The following is a 21,032-nucleotide window of genomic DNA, read 5'->3' as shown; positions in this document are numbered from 1 at the left end:
GACAGGTTTTGATGATAGTTTAGTTAACTTCCTTTGCCGACAAACTCACGTGCAGGCAGCAAATTAAACTAAAAACTAGTAAAGAAAAAGAAAAATAGAATAAAACAACAAATTTAACAACAGGGTTTATTGTTTATTTAGATAACTTCTATAGTCGCTTAGTCTCCAAGCTTAGTTTTTTGTCACCGATGAATGCACTTATGTCTAGGGCTGGGCTTCTTATTCGCCTATGTTATAACCTACCACAATTCAACTCAACGGATACATGTCACACAGTTTCCAGGACTCTTAACTGTGATGTTGACCCCCCAACCCTGTCATTTCTTCAACGACAGAGTTCAGCAGTTCCCTACAAAACTGTGTTGCTAACCACCACCCCCCTATTACTCCTCACACGACAGAGGTCAGAAGTCCCCATCAAAAACCTATAATTCGTGATATTACTCCTCCGGTGTCTTCAAAAAGTGCTATGACTCTGGTAACTATATCCTCCAGTCTGCTTCAAATAATGCACCTAAACGCCCAGTCATGCAGTAACAAAGCTCTTGAGCTTGAAGACACCATCACTGATGATAGCTACGACATCGTTTTCCTTAGTGAGACATGGTTTAAAGAAGTTGGTGATGAGTCAAAAACCATTGTGCTAACGCCACAATGCTTTATTTTAAAGAGTCTACCTCGAAAAACAGGCAGCGGAGGGGGTCTAGCAATACTGTACAAAGATAGTCTAGCCAAGTATGTAACAATAAGACCTGACAGCTCAACGTACACCACCTTTGAGATGTGCGAGTTTCGCCTCTCCCACCACAGTAGTACACTGACTTTTATTTTCTTGTACCGCCCACTACCAAGCAAGAGAAATAAATTGACAACAAAAGTTTTTATCGAAGAATTTCAAGACCTCCTTGACAGTCACGTAGCAACAAAAGATCTATTTGTCATAGGCGATGTGAACTTGCATTTTGACAGTGAAAATGAGACATACGCGGTGTCGCTGAAAAAATGCGCTAAGGGATCGCAACTTAGACCAACTGATAAATGTTCCGACACACGTCAAAGGCATGACTGGATTGTTACAATAGCAAGTGAGCTTATAGCCAAAATCAAATGTCTTAGACTTTAAACCAGTGGTTCCCAAACTTTTTTTTTCAAGTAGACCCCTTGCCATATTTTCTGGTTGTCGATACACCCCTTGCTTAACTTTCACATTTTTGCAAATTCAACTTTCTTTCTGTACAAAAAGTAAAGTTCCCCCTCTCAGACCTTGTGGTCAATAGGGCAGATGAAGTAAAGGTCATCTGTTTCTGTGGACTACGATTATCGAGGGTGCCATGTGTCCAACACAACGACAAACCACCTTTACTTTTCCTCAACTAATGTCAGGTACCTATTAGAGCTGGGTGGCCTCAGAGGCGCCCAAAAAGATCCCGAAATTAAAAATCCAAGTCTTCAACAGGATTCCAACTCGGGACCCCCGGTTCAGAAGCCAAGCACTTTACAGCTCAGCCAAAACGCTTCCTACTTTCTATCTGTAGAGAGTTGAAAAGTGTAAAAGTAATTTGAAGCTACATTGAGATTTTAGATATCTCTCTTTTTTATTGATAAAATTCAAAAATTCAAAACCAAGTAAAATAGCAATAAGTATTGCTGGAATCTCCAAACACACTGGCCTTAAGTATCATTGTAAAAGTTTTCGCAAAGAGAAGTTTCTCGTGTATGTCTAAACCAGTAAGCTTCGAGAAGGAAGGGCTCATTAGTCTTGGTTGGCTACTCACCTAGCAGAAGTAAAACTGAATTCAAAACTCTCCAGCCTTGCAACTCAAACATGGGAAAGGTTTTGTGGGTGGGTCAACCCTGAGGAAAAATAAGGAGCCGCGACTCTTATGCAGTTTGCAGCATACACCACTAGATCCTGTCAGAACCTGTGACGCTGCTGAGCTCAAACTTATATAAGGAAAGAATAAACAATTTTAAATAATCAACGCTGTACAGTCTACATTTCTTTTTGTTAAATATTATTTACATGTAGACAAAATTAAGTTATTTTAATAAGTATTAAAATTAAATACAACAATTTTTTGTTTGAAGGATAAATATTCAAATGATTAACTTAGGTACATATTATTTCTAGTGTGAAGAATTACATTAATGGGATGTAAAAATTAAAGTCACGACCTGCTTATATGAAATCTATTGTCATAGACCCCCTTGGAAATCTCATAGACCTCCAATTTGTATTTTCACTTTTGTAGACCCCTTGGAAGTCTTCGTAGACCCCTGGGGGTCTATATAGACCACTTTGGGAATCACCTCTTTAGACCATGGCTTGTCAGATCATTTTCTTGTACACTTTGAAATGCGCCTATCAAAAGCAAAAATGCCAAAGAAAAACGTAAACTTAAAGCCATAGATATTGCCTCTTTCAAAATGGACGTGACCTTTTTGCTGTTGCAACAGAGCAACACAGACGTTCTCAGCAATTACAATTCTAGCTTGAAAAACGTTTGCCGTCATCTATCCCAGTATCTGAACTCCCTTATTCCGTCAATAGATTCTTCATTGGCAAGATTGAGAGGATCAGAAATGACATGCCATCCCTCTCATTACATCTTGACCACTCTCCAATCTTTCAAAATTCTTTTTTTTTTTGCGAGTTTCAAAGTGTATCTGAAGATTATGTCAAAAGTACTAAGATGCCAAATAAGTCATGTGACCTTGATCCCATTCCAACCTCCTTGCTCCTTGAATGTTTAGATGAGCTTGTACCCACAATTACTAACATTGTGAACTCTTCACTGACTCTAGGCATCTTACCACAGCAATTTAACCACGCACTTGTCAGGTCATTATTAAAAAAAACAGTCTTGACCCGGAATGTCTAAAAAAATATCGCCCAGTATCAAATCTTCCCTTCCTTTCAAAGCTTCTGGAGAGCATTTTGTTAGCGCAAATTCATTCTCATCTTGAACAGTACTGTCTCTTGGAAGAATTTCAATCTGCATATAGGAAGTGCCGTAGCACAGAGACAGCAGTGGTCAGGGTACTAAACGACTTACTTCACAATTCCGACATAGGCCACATATCAATTCTTTCCATGCTGGACTTTGATACGCTTGACCATGAAATTTTGATGGCCAGATTCTCTGCAACTTTTGGTTTAGCAGGAGTCGTCCTAAAGTGGCTTGGATCCTACCTGATTGAACGCACCCAAAGTGTCGTTGTTAACAGGACAGAATCAACAAGCTTACTCTTGAAGTACGGAGTACCCCAGGTATCAGTTCTAGGCCCAGTACTGTTTACTATGTATACATATCCACTCAGCGGTGTCATACGGCCAACCGGCATCTTATACCATTTCTTTGCCGATGACTCAAGTTTTACGATTCGTCGGTACGCTCAGAGGTGTCGCATCTGGCAGAGAAAATCAGTGGAACAGTTGCAAGGGTGAGCGATTGGATGGTTGAGAATAAACTCAAGATGAACGAAGACAAGACAGAAATAATTAAGATTGGCACTCGGAATGGCACTCGGAATGGCACTCGGAATGGCACTCGGAATGGCACTCGGAATGGCACTCGGAATGGCACTCGGAATGGCACTCGGAATGGCACTCGGAATGGCACTCGGAATGGCACTCGGAATGGCACTCGGAATGACACTCGGAATGGCACTCGGAATGGCACTCGGAATGACACTCGGAATGGCACTCGGAATGACACTCGGAATGGCACTCGGAATGACACTCGGAATGGCACTCGGAACAAAGTCTCAAAAGTCGAAAACTCAGATTCTCTTTTTATCACGAACTGCCAGGTTCCTTATGTCCATGTAGTGCCAGGTTCCTTATGTTCATGTAGTGCCAGGTTCCTTATGTTCATGTAGTGCCAGGTTCCTTATGTCCATGTAGTGCGGAATCTTGGAGTTTTCTTCAACTCAACACTATCTTTCGACCCACACATAAGTCAGCTCTGCAAGGGTCTTTATCTGCAGCTACGCAGATTAGGCCAGATCCGACCATATTTAACAACGGAGTCAACAAAAACGCTAGCTGTGGCATTCATACTCTCCCGCCTTGACTACTGTAATGACGTGCTAGCAGGTATGCCTGATGACAAAATAGCCAAGCTGCAACGTATTCAGAACAATGCCGCACGAATAGTCCTTAGAAAAACAATATGAGATTCTGCTACTACGCTCTTAAGCACGCTCCATTGGCTTCCCGTGAAAGCGAGAATCGATTACAAGGTCGCCACACTTTCTCATCATTGTATATATAACAATGAGATGCCCTTGTACCTTAACTAACTGATTACTCCATATGTCCCCCAAAGAGTCCTGCGCTCAATGGACTCAACTACGGTTTGCGGGCTTTTTCAAAGCAAGGACCAAAGGTTTGGAACTCTGACAGACAACATGCTACACCACTTTTAAGGAGAACATTAAGACCTATCTGTTTAAACATTTTGTAGATTAATTGTCATTTTAGCTGTCGTGTTTGTGTTTGTAATGTTATTACAGCGCCTTGAACTGACATTTTGTTTGTTAACTGCGCTTTGTAAATAAAATTATTATTATTATTATTATTATTATTATTATTATTATTGTGTATAATCTATTTTTACTAATGCGCGAATGACCGGAAGTGTGTTTGTTATCGATAGGGGAGTCCAGCGTGTAATATATATCGAAAAAGACCATTAAAGTTTCTGTGTTTAGATCTAGTGATTTTATTGTTTATTTCGATAACTACAGTGGAACCTCGGAAAACATAGACCTCTCATGAATGTAGTTGCCAGAGAATTATAAGTAGATATAGAGTAGTTTATGCTATTCGGACACCTATAGGCCCAAATTTCAAAGTTTGACTTTGACAGCGCATTATTTGACAATGGTTGGACATAGAAAAGAAAATGAAGTATCAAAATCTTCTTTAGTTAAAGGAGAATAAGAATGACTACTTATATTTGTACCCCTAACCTATATTTGTTATTATTTTTAAAGTCAAAGAGGCCGTGTGTTTTCATTTTATTCGGACAAATTTGACCCAAATTATTTGATTCCGGACACCATAATTTATTTCGGACAGTCTCTATATTTAGGCATCAGATTTTAATTCTATATTAACATTGGCTAAACTTTAAGATCCCCAGGCATAGTGACTTCTGCACCGACTTTTAGACTTACTTTATGTTTGCATGATAAGATGTGTGTTGAATGTTTGTGTTTTTTGTTTATTAATTTAATAATTTCTAATACAGATGATCTTTTGTAGTATAGAACATGTAGGGATAGCCATTCTTACCTAACTTAATCCTCTATATTCTCTTTATATAATCTAGATCTAGTAGGTCTAGATCTAAGCATTTAACTTCATTCAATGTACCAAGCTCACTCCAAACATTTGCCCATTTATCTCTATTTAAAAAACAACAACAAACAAACAAATATAATATAAGATCATTAACATTGTTGTCCAAAACTGGATGTCCGAATAAAATGTTAGTAAGAAAATCGTAATTTAATTCGGACACCCTATTAATTTTTTTTTTTTTGTATGGAATTAAACAACTTGGCTTATGAATCAAATAAATCAGCTCTAAAAACAGAATATTGCCGGGCTCATTAGTATAGACTTAGCCAATCAAAAAATATAGTCTTAACCCTAGGAAGAGGTAAAATCATCCGGGTAGCAGGAAAAAACAAAAACCTGACTAACAAATTTGAAATTCGTTTTTCTTACATAAAAAGACAGCTAAATGGAAGGAAATTGGGCCAGAATCATTGGAAAATGGACAAGCACATTATACAACACGCTAGTTTTATAATAAATATTAAAATAATTATGTAATGACCACAAAAACAGCGCATGTCCAAGCTTAAGTAGTGTCCGAATTAAATAAACTCAAATGACTATATATTAGAAAAGCTGTAACATTTTTGGAGGCTCGATTATCTAGATATTGACTTAGTTTTGAAAGACATTAGGCAGAACTGCGGTTCGCCATTGCTAAAAGGTCAAGGACCAATAAGGCCGTGAAGTAGTGAAGTGTGTGCGCTCATGTGTAACGGGAAAAAAAACTAAGTCAATCAGCCGAGACGAAACTAGGTCAAACACAGTGATAAGCAATTTTTATTGTCTATAGTAGAGGCTACACACATAAACAAGGATGTGAGACAGATTATCACTGATGTGACCTAACCAATTCCAAACCGAGTCGCATGTTACAAGAATGTTTACGCTGTAGTTAATTCCAGCTTACGTGTGCTACTTTTATGTATACAATTTTTTACATAATAAAATATATTGGTTTACTCCAATAACTACTTTACCTTAAAGATAACAGAAACTTCTTACCTAGAATAATTAGCATCTTTAAAATATACAAAAGGTAAAGTGTGGTAGACCTATCCATTTCAGACCTTGCAATCTATAGGACAGATGGTATAAAGGTCATCAGTTTCTATGGCCCACGTCTAAGGAGAGTATTTAGTGCCAATACGTGGTCAGCACAACGACAAACCACTTTAACTTTCCACAACTAATCTCAGCTGCCAATAAGAGTTTAATGGATTTTTTAAAATTCTAAATTCCAGTCCTCACCGATATTCTAACCTGGTGACTACTCGGTTCGGAAGTCAAGCGCTTACCAGTCATCCACCACGTCTTAAGTAAAACTGATACACATACATTCAAAACGTTTTATTTATAGTGTGTCATACAGTCAAAGATTTCAATACAGTGGGGGGGGGGGGGGCGGTAGGGGAGATCGCCCCCTTCCCCCACTCGGCTGACCCCCCCTCCCTCCGAAGGGTAGGTGGATGAATTTCATTGTGGAGAAATCACAATGTTTATCAATTTATATATAAATTCTATAATGTTAATAATATATACTAATTATTTATATTTTAAACTATTTTTTTCTTTATATCGCCTCGCTACCTCTAGTATATTGACCGATTTCGAGGAATGGAGTGGGACGATTGCATCAACTCCCCCGACCCTTAACTTTAGAGTGGGGGGGGGGGGGGAGGGCGATGCAATGGACCTCATTCACCAATCGTAAACAAACAACATTTAGTCACGTGATCTTACTGATAAAACAACGAAAAAAAAAAGACACGTGACAACCATCATGAATTAAACATGAGATGGTAAATTATATAGAAGAGATAGAGCACCACGTGGCTAAATGTTGTTTGTTTACGATTGGTGAATGAGGTCCATTTGTTTTGCAGAAATCCCAGTTTGTTAACATAATTAGCTTCTTATTTATATGATAAAAGCTACTTATTGGTATTTTTATTATCTAAATAGAATGTCGTTCCCCTTCTGTTATGTTGACCGATTTGTTGAAGTGGGAGTGGGCGATAGCATAAGTCCGACCACCCCCATCCCCCTTAACTTTCGATTGGGGAGGAAGTCCAATTTGTTTGCAGAAATCACAGATTAACATACCTAGTTACATATCTATATGACAAAAGCTACTTATTGATACATATCGTAACTAATCTTTATATTATGTCGTTCCCTTTCTGGCACATTGTCCGCTTCTGTGGTGGTGGGTAGTATGGGGGGGGGTGGACGATTGCATCTACTGCCCTCCCCACTCTAGATTTTGAAGGGGCAATCCACAAGTAGAAATCATAGTGTGCAGGGTCGGACTGGCTATATGGGCAAACGGGCAAACGCCCGGTGGGCCGGTACCTAATGGGCCGTCTGGTCGCGACGAAAGAAAAAAAAAATTCAATACAGACAACTTTAAAAAAAAAATGACAGCAGCAAGACACAAAGACCCGAACATGTTTTCTTGTTGTTGTTTTTTTTTTAAATTCTTATTACAATTAATTTTGTTTGAAATTCAACATGAGTATCAACAACAACAAAAATACACTATTCACTGTACGTATTATCATTAGCAAAACGTTAGACCGTACTTTCTGCTATGCACGAGCGGCATGGACTGCTTTGATGTCTTCGAGGTTGTGTTTGGCCTAATCGTTTTGCTGATCTGCATGGGCCTTTGATGGCACTCCCATTTTTTTTTGGCTCCTTCCCTACCCCGTCTTTTAATGGTTCCAATGAAATTTAACCAAAAACAGGGGTGAGAGAGGTTAAGTTAGAAAAGATTGATATAACGCAGCAAAAATAATAATAATAATAAAAAAAAGATAGGCGCGAGAATTAGCTCTTTAACAATACTTAATAGAAATTAACTTTAACACATACACAGAGCCGCGAAATTGCAAACCACCCAACTTATTCACAATGGGTATAAAGCTCTACTTTCTGCGATTTGAAAAGAAAAACCAAGTTTATTGTTTATTTTTAATAACAGATCTAAAAATGCTACACTAAAAGCTTAAAAAAAATATTTAATTAAAAAATAAATCTTAGTATGAAGTCATTAATGACCCTTTGCGTCAAAAGAGATACAAGACACCGATGGCAAAGACAAACAGACACAAACACTCTTTTGTTCCCCTGGCAATCAATTCATTAAATAGGAACAACCTGATATAAACCTTGTCACATGTAAATTATGAGTGAGTCTGATGTGAATGTACACTTTGGTTTCTTATGGTTATAATTTTTTTTTTTGGTAATGCACAAATTGTAAGACTAATTTCCATACGGACAATAAAGATTATTATTATTATTATTATTTATGTAGCGCTGTCACATCCGATATTTAAGGAAAAGAGATTTATATTTTAAATAATGGGTCATGGTATATTCATATACAAATCACGTTTTTGAGAATGTACTAGGAGTAAGCTAGAGCTTTTCACATTAAGTAAGTGCGTCTCTTACCGTTCTGCTTTCTCTTATCTTTTAATGGAATGGACTGCCTGAGTCATCCAGGAAAAACAATGATTTAGCATAATATAATTCTCAGATCAACATACATGACTAGATTGACACATGAAATGCGTAAGACGTAACAATCTTATTTTTTTGAAGAAACGTCTGTAATGTATAAGTAATACCAAAAAGCTTCAATCTCTTTAGACTGCAATGGTATTGTTTATAGTTTTCAGACAACATACATGTATAAATAAAATACGTTATGTAATCCTCGAATGCATACACCCAGTTTTCGATGTGTTATCAAACTTTATAGATTTTGTAGAGAATTAGGCTTACACCTATAACATAACACATGGGCGTAGCCTGTAGGGGAGGGTCTTCAAACCATCACTTGCCTCAAACCTCATTGTCTGAAAGGAAAATTTACTGCCCTAGTGCAGCCAACTTAAGCAAACTACAGTCACCAAAATTCATGAGCGTAGCTAAAAGGGGTTTTGTGGTTTCTCATTCCTCATCCAATACAAAAAAATAAAGCATTTTACCATTTTTTACCAGTCGCTGGACTCCATTTGTTTTTTGAATTTTTTTTTTAGCGGAAGAGTAGCAGGCTAATTGCACTGTATATACCTCAGAATATGCATTTTTAAAGCTTAAAATAACGGAATTAATGCTTGGTTCCGAGGCTTTGCCCTAGACCCCCCTTGGGGTAGTTCACAACGCTCCCCCGGACTTCCTAGCTGCCCTTTGGCGGTGTGTTCTGTCTTTCCACTAATTATAGGAAGAGAGTATTCTAGGCTAGAAAAAACGTTTGAAAGAATGAAAGATCAGAATGTAATGAAGATTAATTACATATACACACACACTACACATAATTATAATAGTGAAAAAAATTATTTACATCTAGCTTCAGTAGCGTAGCTAAGAATTTTCCAGTTGTGGGCCTGGGGTGCTTGACCTCTTTGGGGGCCCCTGCATTTTGTATAATACTTAATATTTAATGTAAAAAAAACACTAATTTGGGCCCCCCTCAAGTGGGAGCCTGTGGGATCTGGGTGACGCGTATGCTGCCAGACACTACGTGCTCTATCGGATTCCTCCCAGGACCTTAAACCCCTTTCTTGAATGAGTGCTCGGATTTCTGCCGTTGCTTGTAAAAACATGCTTGGTGCTTCAAGGTGTGTGGCTACCAAAGCTCCCTCTCGTGCAAGGGTGTCTGCCGTTTCAATGCCCCTCGCGCCGTAATTTGAGTGCGCCAACTGCATAAAACGACAGCTCCAATGGCTCGGCGGATGTTATCTGCGGTGCCTACTACCTCTTCTGTTACGGGTAACCCTCCCCCGCCGCCACCAATATCTAGGAGACTGGAGAGAGAGTCGGTGACTAGCACCACAGTAGTGGCACCTGTTTCATATTGGGTCATTCGGGCTCTAATAGCCTCGAATGCCCGAGTTATGCCTGTTAATTCAGCGTCCATGGAACATGCGGCGAAGCCACACGGATCAGATCTGGTTCTGTCCTGTCTGGGTAGACTATAAGGGTCCCATATCCTGATCTATCGGGGTCCCTCAATACCGACCCATTGGTATAGCAGAAAATGGCATCTGATGGGTAGGACTTTAATGTAGCTGATGCCAAATTTTGGAGTATGGCAGGTGTTAATCGCCTCTTGGTGGCTCTCTCCTGCCTGCCCTAAAAGGGACAGGTTAATTTGAGGAGCTGGCAATCTCCTTCACCGAGGTTTTTCTTTCTACATCCTGGACGTGCTGGTGTATTGCCAGTTTTCTATCTAGGGTCACCCCTAGATATTTTGGCGTATTTTCACAACCAGACCGGCTCATTTGGTGCCGACCCACCTGGCATTTACCCGTTTGCCCATATAGCCAGTGCGTCCCTGGGCAGATGATGTAAAGGTCATCTGTTTTGGTGGTGGTGACCCACAGTTAACTTAACGCCAATTAATGTCGGGTACTCTTTGGAGCTTGGTGTTCTTAGAGACGCCCAACGACCACGAAATTAAAAATCCCAATCTTCACCAGGATTCGAACCCGGCACCCCCTGTTCGGAAGCTAATCACTTTACCTCTCAGCCTCATAACTATTGACACGAGCAAACCAATAATGGTCCGGTGTTCGCACTTGGGCAAAAATAGGGATTTTAAATTTCGGGTTCTTTTAGGGCGCCTTTGAGTCAATTCAGCTCTATTGATTCTGACATTTGTTGGGGAAAAAACATATTTTGTACATAATCTCCCTTACACTGATGTATTATTTATAAGTGGTGTATTTTTTTATGAAAAAACTCGCTTACATAATTAATTTTAAAACAAAACGGTTAGCTTTCAGAGAAAAAAAGTTACTTTCCACCTTAACAAACAAAACATTTTGAGTGTATTTGTGAATATAAAATGTACGCTTTTCAAGCCCCGAGTCAATGATTTACTAAACATCCCTTGCACAACCTCGCACAACGCGTCCCTTGGTACGGGTCTTTGTTCATAATAGAGTCTCTTCCTTCTTTCTCATTCTGTCAACAGGCCAATATGGTTCGTGAGGTGGTACAAGAAGACTGGTGCAAATAAGTTCCTGATTAACTTAAGACCAACATGGGGGGGGGGGGGGGGGAACTGATAACATTAGGGGTATGGGGTGAAGAAAACATCGGATATCAGTGGAAACCATTCATGTGTGACAAGCCGACCAGCCAACCTTATGCTAGTACGGGGTGGGAAGGGAGGCCTAAGTTTCTGTATGAGTGCTACAGTAGAATGGTTATTACTAATATAAAAAAAAAACAAAAACGGGACGATTAAAACTAGATGTACAAATACAACATTTTATACCCCTCCCCAAAAAAAAAAAAGGCAACCACCATTTCTAATTACCACTGACTGTTACGTTTTAGATTGTCACATTATTTTAATATGTGTTGTAATTTTTTTTTTAAATGCAGCATTTGGAATTTTGTAAAATAATTTTTTAATATAAAAGTAATAACAATAGAAAAAAAAAATCAGCATAGCTAAATCAATTTGCGGAATGGTTGATCTCTCTTCAAGTACTTCACAGCTCTCACAGAGTTCATGAAATATAAATATGAAGGTATTGTTTACATTGTTAATTGTGACATGGTCCCCAAATATTAGCACTTTTTACCCACTAGATACGCCTTTTCTTTTCTTAAGAAATATATTTTGTGTTTCTTCTCACCCTGAACTCAAGTACAATAACAGATATGTTTCACAACTAAAATTACGTAGACCCAGTGCTTTTTTTTTTTGTGACGTTACGCACCGGTACGGCGTACAGGCACCTTTTTCAATGTGGGGAAAAATTATTACTTTTCTTGTATTTTAACGTTTATTTATTAGTTGTTAAAAGTTAAGCAATCCATCACTGAGTACCGGTAATTATGTCTTTACAAAAACAAGCACTGTGAAGACCTTATAAGCTTTAAGTAACATCTTGTAACCTAAATGTAGTTTTTTATTGACCATCCTGGAAGTGAGCAGTCCTAAGTCTTTGTATACTCCATACATAGGCCTACCTATTTATGTGCGTAACAAGTTATTCCACGTATAGCATGATCATTTTCTACCGTTTCTGGTAATCATTTCACTAAAGTAATAATCTAGAAGAATTTAAGTCTTAGATAAGTTTTATTTTTTAAAAAAATGTTAGAGGTAACTTTTTAAAACACATTTCTGATGTTATGTATACTACTACTGCTAGGTCGTGTGGTATGCGCGCTAGGCTATCGTTCGGACTGCTCGATGTTATCTGGTTCATACGCTGCCCAGCTTTTATCCTTCGTCGTCCTGCGGGAGGTTTGGACTAGGAAGTAAATTATCTTGAGCTCTGCAGGAACATCCGAAACACGAAAAACATTTACAAACACTTTAATAAACATACACAACATTGATTTCATGTTCTGTATTGTAGTTTACTTTTTTAACTTCCTATCGACCATATTTCCAAGTGGAACAACTCTATTCTTCGTACACGTCGACCATATTTCCAAGTGGAACAACTCTATTCTTCGTACACGTCGACCATATTTCCAAGTGGAACAACTCTATTCTTCGTACACGTCGACCATATTTCCAAGTGGAACAACTCTTTTCTTCGTACACGTCGACCATATTTCCAAGTGGAACAACTCTATGCGTCTTTTTCACAAAAGCTTTAAATTCGTTTCAGTCTGTGTTAATTGTTATCAGAGGTTACACAATCAGTCTCCATATTGACACGCGGACACCATATTGAACAGCTACTACGTTGGTCACACTGAGAATATCCCGCCCCTTCACAAGAGATAGTCATAGTGTTGTCCACGCGTGTCCTGCTTGCCATGGTCCAATGACGCCCCCTTCCACCAAAGCTCAACTCTTACTAAAACGTCGCCCCGCCCTCAAAACAATAGATGGTCTTAGGCACTGTCCGAGCCTATATAAATCAGACAGACTCAATGGCCAGCTGTCCGATTTGTTAGGAATCCACTTATATGAAAATCTACATCTGACTAAGTCCATTGTGATTCAGTACAATTCTTCTTTACGTTGTTTTCGGTTGTGTTCTATTTCTTATTAGGACTTAACTTCTAACCAAGTCGCTCACAATGTCAGAACGTGAGCATCACACGGCAATGCCAGAGTGTCTCTGTGTTCAGTGTATTTCAAATACAAGTGATGAAAGGTAATTCTTAATCATAATAATTGTCACTGAGAAAATTGTTTTATAATTAATTTACACATATCAATACATTATTAAATCAAACATTGTATACCATACCACAGTTTCTCTTTAACATTAATAATAATTTAATTTATGGAGCATGACTAATTACTGCAATATGGGCTCGAGACGCTGTGATACCATTACAAACATAATCACGATGGCTAAAACGACAAACTAATCTATACAAATTTTTGATAAGATAAGAAAGATAACTTATGCTTTATCAAATCCGCAAAAACAAGAGACGATAATATCACGAATGCTGGAGCACACTTTATGAAATGTACAACTGTAAACTACCTTATGTTCAGTGAATTAATTAACAAATGACCAGGGAAGGTCTTGTGCCTATTTGTATATTGAACTATGTCTTTGTTTGTCCTTGTCAAATGTTGAATCAGAGGGCGAGCTTTTTAGGCTTAAAATCTTGATAGGTTTTAGAATATTGTTTTTTCTCGAATAGGTGTTCACGTGCGGTCTGTTGTCAATGATCTAACGTACAGCACATAGGATTTTATTAAGTCTATTTTTAACGTTCAGATTGCCCAACCATGCAGTGATGTTCAAACTTAAAATATTACAGATGAGAGCATGGTCAAAAAACATTCGCTATGACTAAAAGAAGACGTTGATATTAGCAGCCTAGTTGTATTTTATTTTCCTTATTACAAAGCCTAAATCAACTCTATCTTTCTGTCTGGTACACATTTTGTACACGTTTTTTTTTAACACTAAATCTCAGATCCAGTTAAAATGTTGTACAATTATTAGTGGTCATTGTATCGACTTGAGCCCTGGAGTTTGAATTTAAGTAGTAGAACTTGTAAAAATAATGTTGTTATAAAATGCATTTAAAAAGCTATCACGGTAACATTCACCCCAAAACCTTTTTTTCCTCCATCCCTTTCCGTGATGGTCCTGACAAGTGATAGAATTAAAGATGTTCCCCGGTCATTTCACCCCCGTTCTTTTCATTATCTGATCATTTTATCTAACAAATAGTCATTGTAGAAATCATAAAATAAGTACTACTTTATATACTCATTTCTGTCTACATGACAAAATGTGTGACACATTCGATAAGAATAAAATTAAATGTCATTAAAACTATTAAAAAAATTAACATGTATTAAATATAGAGGTCATGTAAAAAGTGTTTCTGTGTTCATCTAAGATAAGATAAATAGGTAAGATAAGATAGATTGTAAGTACAGAAGACGATCCATCAATTCATATGACTTTAACAATATTTTGTAATTCTCTTTGCCTATAGCACAATTTACAACTTTAATGTTTAAAAGAAATACAGGCAAAACTTCTATAGGCGACATGATATCCTGAGGATGGGTGAAGTCAGACTTTATTAGAAAAAAATAAAAACCTTACTTCAAGGCTAAAATGACGCGCCCTTTTTTAAGAAAGAGTGATTGAAAAATAAAATGAAAGATGGTCGTCTCGAGTTATCAGCGGCATGATCAGACGTTTTATAATCGTTCTCGTCTCTGAAATGATTTCCACTACGTCCACCACACCTTGGCCTTTGATAATAAATTATCAGCGGCAAGATCATAAGTATTCTAATCTTTCTCATCTCTCAAAAGATTTCCACTGCTTCAACCACACCTTGGCCTTTGATCATTACGTCATGCGCAGGATAATATTATAATATTACATCCCCCACATCCAAAAGAAGCGCTATAGCTAAGTACACACCCAGATTTACAATATATTATAAGATTTCTCATCAAGAATGTTAAGTGAAAGGGGAAACACTACAAACGCATCATTTAAATGTCAAAAATATATTTAAAAAAAAAGCATTCTACATAATCATATTAGAAGAAATGCGGGCTTAAAGTCAAAGCCTTAACAACAAGAAAAAAATATTTAATTGGAGATGAAATAACCGGTCACCGATCATAGGATCATATTGAGAAAGAGAAAAGAATAAAATTGCGCTAAACAAAGACAATTGGTAAAAATATTTCTAATAACGCAGATTTATTATTGTTAGTGTAGATCTATTACAAATTTAATTACATGACTGATCCAAACTAATTAATACAATTACACGAAACATATGCTTTGTTGTTTTTTTTTAAAGTATCTATTTTATTTTTATTGTTTAGCAATGTAATTCGTCTTTGAAGGGAAATGTATTGTCTAACACAGTTCTGAGGTACTTAAGATTTGAACTATTGTAATGCTTTAGCAAGCTACTGAAACAATACTATTGACATACTTTTTGTTTTCTGCACTCCATAATCATTTATTTGGTTTTCATACTATTCAATATTATAAGCTTGTAGGTATGTAGAGTAATTCCCATGTTGTTTATTTCTTTTAAATACTTAATTATGTACGAGCTCTCTGAGAACAGGACAAACAAGAGCCGTAACGTTTGTTGAGGAACAAACTAAAATATTTGATTGAAGATCATTGGTGTATAAAATGTACCACAAAGACGATATCACGGTTAGTTATATTAATACACTAGCTAACGTTAGATGCTGTACTCTTCACCTTAACTCACCGGAGTATCCGTGTCAGATTATATACTCAAACTATCATTTCACTTTTTGTTTGTTATGGTTTTTATTTTAGAACAGGTATTTGTTAAAAAAAAATACTTAAAGTATCAGTAGTGTTTAAATATTTGAGAGTACAATTTATTTCATACTGGACCTGTATTACCCGCTGCTCGCGGGTCTTAACTTACGTATTGCTAATATAGTCAATGAGAAACAATTGAAGAAAATAATAATGTTTTAAGTAAAGCGGACTTTTGCGAAGAAGTTTCGTAACATTTCGGTCTGCGCATGCGTTACCTATTTAATTAGATGTACGCGAATGAATGAAACTTGATAAGAGTTTTTTCTCAACACGGCTTCGCAGCTTTAGCGAACGAATGTATTAAAAATGCTTTAGAAAAACAAATTTGAATGTTAATTTGAGCAAAATATGAATTGAATGGACTATAATTAGTATGTTCATGTGTTAAAGCATAAAACTATCTTTGTGAGGAGAACTTCTATTATCTTAGAGTTGAAGTAGAGTTTTAGACCTAGGAATAGAGAGATGTGTAACCTTTCGGTAATGTCTAATGAAAGAATGTACATCAGGAAGTCTAAATTGGCAGATATAGAGAACGAATTTATGTAAAAATGCTTTTGAAACACAAATTTGAAGGTTATTTTTATTAAATAATTAAATCAATAGACTATATTTTGTATTTTCATGTGTCAAAGTAAAAAAAAAACTATAAATGCAAAGTGTAGTTCTTAAAATTAGATCTAGATCTAAATCCTTTTGATCTTTTCACATGTCAACATTGTAAACAAAGCCTAGATCCATAAAATACTATAGCTTTAATAGAGTTAATCAACTTTTTTTTGAGGGCCTTAAGTTTGTTTAAGGGCTACAACATATACACGACGGTCTAAGTTAGTACCCAAGGAACATTTCTGCCAAGTCTTATCAAGATTGGCCAAGCGGTTTTGATTTCTATTCATAACATACATACACCTCACATTCTACTTTATAATATAGATTGATCACTATAAGTAATCATCATTCTACATTTTTATCTATTACTGTAGTGGTTCTCAAACTGTGGTCCGTGGTCAGCGAGACGACCATGGTAGGTTCTCAGAAATATGAAAACTTCTTCGCAATAAGCCGGTTTACCCGATTAAATAATTTGAATAATAATCAGTTCTCCCAGCACATATTTTGTAATATGTCGATTACGTACTACTGTATGACGACCTACGTACTACTGTATGACGGCCTACGTACTACTGTATGACGACCTACGTATTACCGTATGACGACCTACGTACTACCGTATGACGGCCTACGTACTACCGTATGACGACTTTCGTACCACTGTATGACGGCCTACGTACTACCGTATGATGGCCTACGTACTACCATATGACGACTTACGTACTACTGTATGACGACCTAAGTACTATTGTACGACGACCTAAGTACTATTGTACGACGGCCTACGTACTACTGTATGACGACCTACGTACTACTGTATGACGACCTAACACACAGAGTTCACGACGTTTATCGTTTAAAAATTCTCCACCTGATGTTTGGAGAAAATTGATCCCAGTCACAGATGCTTCCATAATATTACAAACTTATTGACATGACTGATCCAAACTATTTCATATAATTAGAATTCCTATAAGCCTTTTTTTTATTTTTTAAAAAATCTTTTTCTTGTTTAAATATTTTTAGTGTGTCCTATTTATTGCATATTTTTGTTTGATATAGAGCAATTCTCTATTATTTATTATTTCTTATTCAAGCATTTTTTTTTTGGTTTTAATTTTGAAAGATTAAGTGACACAAAAACTTAAATTCTACAACATTCACGAGCAGGAATGGGGGAGGGGGAGGGTTTGGATTACCTGCTGGAACGAAGGAGTGGAGGCCTCTAAGTATTTTCCTAACAAGGAAAAAAACTTTTTTTTTTGTCACGTCTTTTCAAAAAAAAAAAAAAAAAAAAATTCAGATATTTTTTTAACAAAGCTAAAGGTAATACATTTTTTTAAAAGGACACTAAATTATCACGTTAGCGAAAGGAAGTTTTCTAGATTTTTTTTCTACTAAGAGACATTTCGATGAAATCTCCACCATGAGGGCCCTATCTCGTGTGGTTTTCCCGTCATAAATCTGAACCTTCTCACAAGATATTAAAATGTAAAGCCAAAAAAAAAAAAAAACCTATCTCTTTTCGAAATTATATCAGTTTTTCAGAATGACGTTTTCACAATAATTCTATCTACCCATCAACATTAAAACAAAAGAATATAGTGCACCCATTAAATCAATGAACACAATGACATATATTGAATATAACAAATATTTTATTTGAAGTAAAACTTGACAGTGATTATTTACCTCCTCAGTTCTGGACTGCCAATACCAACCAATCAAACGAGAGTACATGATGAGATTCATTCCAACACGACTGCTTCTACACACACATTGGACTTGACAGATGATGAAGAGTTCTACGATGACATAACTTTTGGAGACCTCACTGAAACCAGCTTTTTCAGTCCTGCACTAGAGATGGAGTATGTAGTACAAGGAGTCATACTGGGAATGCAAAATGCCCGAAATTCAGAACCGAATGAATCGAATGAACAGAATGAATCAAATGAGCCAAATGAATCGAATGAACAGAATGAATCGAATGAGCCAAATGAATCGAATGAGCCAAATGAATCGAATGAACCACTCGTAGATATCGAGTATGTAGAACAAGAAGTCATACAGGGAATGCAAAATGCCCGAAATTCAGAACCAAATGAATCGAATGAACCGAATGAACCACTCGTGCCCTTTCACAGCAGATCCAACATTTCTACACCTTTATTGTTACTGGGTGTTATGGAGAGAATGTACCATTACCGACACATGGAACCAACTGTACCAGGTGTGACATTTCCCACCAGTTCCTTCCTACCTACATCTTTATCTCAGGGGAGGCTAGAAAGACGGCCCGTTCAGACGACACCAGACATTCTTTTCGCAGAAAACATCGGAGAGTGGCTGTCCAGTCAGGCATCAGCGGATACAAATGAGGTAATCAATCAACTCCTGTTTGTTGTAATTATAAGTCGGCTTTATCAATACTAAAGCATTAAAAGAGAAATCTCTTCCATGTCTCCCTTTTGCAAGTATTAAAGATTTACTCAATTGCGCTCAGGAGTGCGATGGCTCAGTGGTTAAGCGCTTGGCTTCTGAACCTGGGGATCCTGGGTTCGAATCTCGTGAAGGGTGGGATTTTGAATTTCGGGATTTTTAGAGCTACACTAAGTCTACCCTGACTGGGGAAAGTAAAGGCGGTAGGCCGTTGTGCTGGCCACATGACACCCTGCTCGTTAACCGTTGGTGAATGACTCTACCATAATGTGCCCTATAGATCGCAAGGAATGGTGAACTTAACGTTTTATTATGATTGACCTCAATTAACATTGTCAGATAAAGAAATCAAATAAACAAGGAATAATACTCATTATGATTTTCTGTAAAAAAATATATATATATATTAATTTTATTTTAAATACATTTTTATTGCTTTTTTTTTAGGAAAGAGAATCAGACGATTTGCTGTTGAACTTCCTACAGTGACCCACATGATAACTACAAGTGAGACTGACCAATAAAGTAACTTCCTACAGTGACCCACATGATAACTACAAGTGAGACTGACCAATAAAGTAACTTCCTACAGTGACCCACATGATAACTACAAGTGAGACTGACCAATAAAGTAACTTCCTACAGTGACCCACATGATAACTACAAGTGAGACTGACCAATAAAGTAACTTCCTACAGTGACCCACATGATAACTACAAGTGAGACTGACCAATAAAGAAATAATTTGCTGAGTTCATTCTTAATGAAAATATTAGTTCTTATTCTTTCTACATTTGTTCCTTTTAGAACAAATATTTTTGACATGTCATAATGTTAGGTTGGTAATATCAATATAAAGACTTGCTGTTTGTATGATAGCACATATTTTTAGCATGTCATATTATTAGGTTGTCAGGCTTTAGTTCTATGTTGTTGTGGTTTTTTTCTCATCTATATTAGACAAATAAATTGATGTAGTAAAATGATTTTATTATTTATTTTATTTTATTGTCACGTGTTTTCTATGCTGTCTTTAGCTATAAAACACTTTTAGGAGATAAAGAAGAGACAACAATCTCATGCACCAATGTATAAGTCCTGATTGAAAAAATTTAGAGATGTCAAATCGTAGAAGTATATTTCAAAAAATATAACTGTCAAATATATTTACATAATTTTTTGTCTTAAAATTAAAGATTCAATTAAAAAAAAAATTAAACACTGCAGCCTTTTCTCGACCATGTTTCACACATATACATTCACTATTTAAAAAAGTCTATTTACGTCTTATTCAAAACTGCAAGAGTAATATGTGACTGTATTTGGTAAGCATTGATTACATTATAACTAGATAGAATTATACATTTAAACAGATAATCAAATGAAAATTAAAAAAAAAAAAACAGAATAGAGAGAGATGTTTAGATGCTGCAGATTATTGACGTAGTTTATGTGTGCTTTAAAATTTATACACTTTTAATAACTAAAAAATTTCATGTTTTTGCCTAGGTATCTCTATACTACACTAAACTAAACTAAACTATACTATACTATACTATACTATACTATACTATACTATACTATACTATACTATACTATACTATACTATACTATACTATACTATACTATACTATAATATAATATAATATTGTTACGTATTTCTGAATCTTCTGGCTAAATGTACTAGTAGGCACACAAATAAAAACACTGCAAAGAACTTGACGACTCAACTTTCAGCTTTCATATAACTTTAATGACTATTAACTCTAACAATTCGTCACTGTAACATGTAGCGTAGAAGACTGTACAATATCTGTCAG

General features: G+C 36.5%; 1 protein-coding gene across 1 annotated transcript; it reads left to right on the top strand.

The window, feature by feature from the left end:
* Nucleotides 1-13,111: 13,111 nt before the first annotated feature.
* On the top strand, nucleotides 13,112-20,142 carry LOC129926019 (uncharacterized). Its single transcript, XM_056027787.1, has 3 exons — nucleotides 13,112-13,500; nucleotides 18,471-19,152; nucleotides 19,660-20,142. Exons 1-3 carry the CDS (start codon nucleotides 13,424-13,426, stop codon nucleotides 19,699-19,701), a joined length of 801 nt encoding a protein of 266 aa, XP_055883762.1. The 5' UTR covers nucleotides 13,112-13,423; the 3' UTR covers nucleotides 19,702-20,142.
* The last annotated feature ends 890 nt before the right edge of the window (nucleotides 20,143-21,032 follow it).

This window comes from Biomphalaria glabrata, chromosome 4 (assembly GCF_947242115.1).
Source record: "Biomphalaria glabrata chromosome 4, xgBioGlab47.1, whole genome shotgun sequence".
Taxonomy (NCBI): Eukaryota; Metazoa; Mollusca; class Gastropoda; family Planorbidae; genus Biomphalaria; species Biomphalaria glabrata.
Note: the sequence above shows the minus strand (reverse complement) of the source record. Positions and strands in the feature narration are given on the sequence as shown.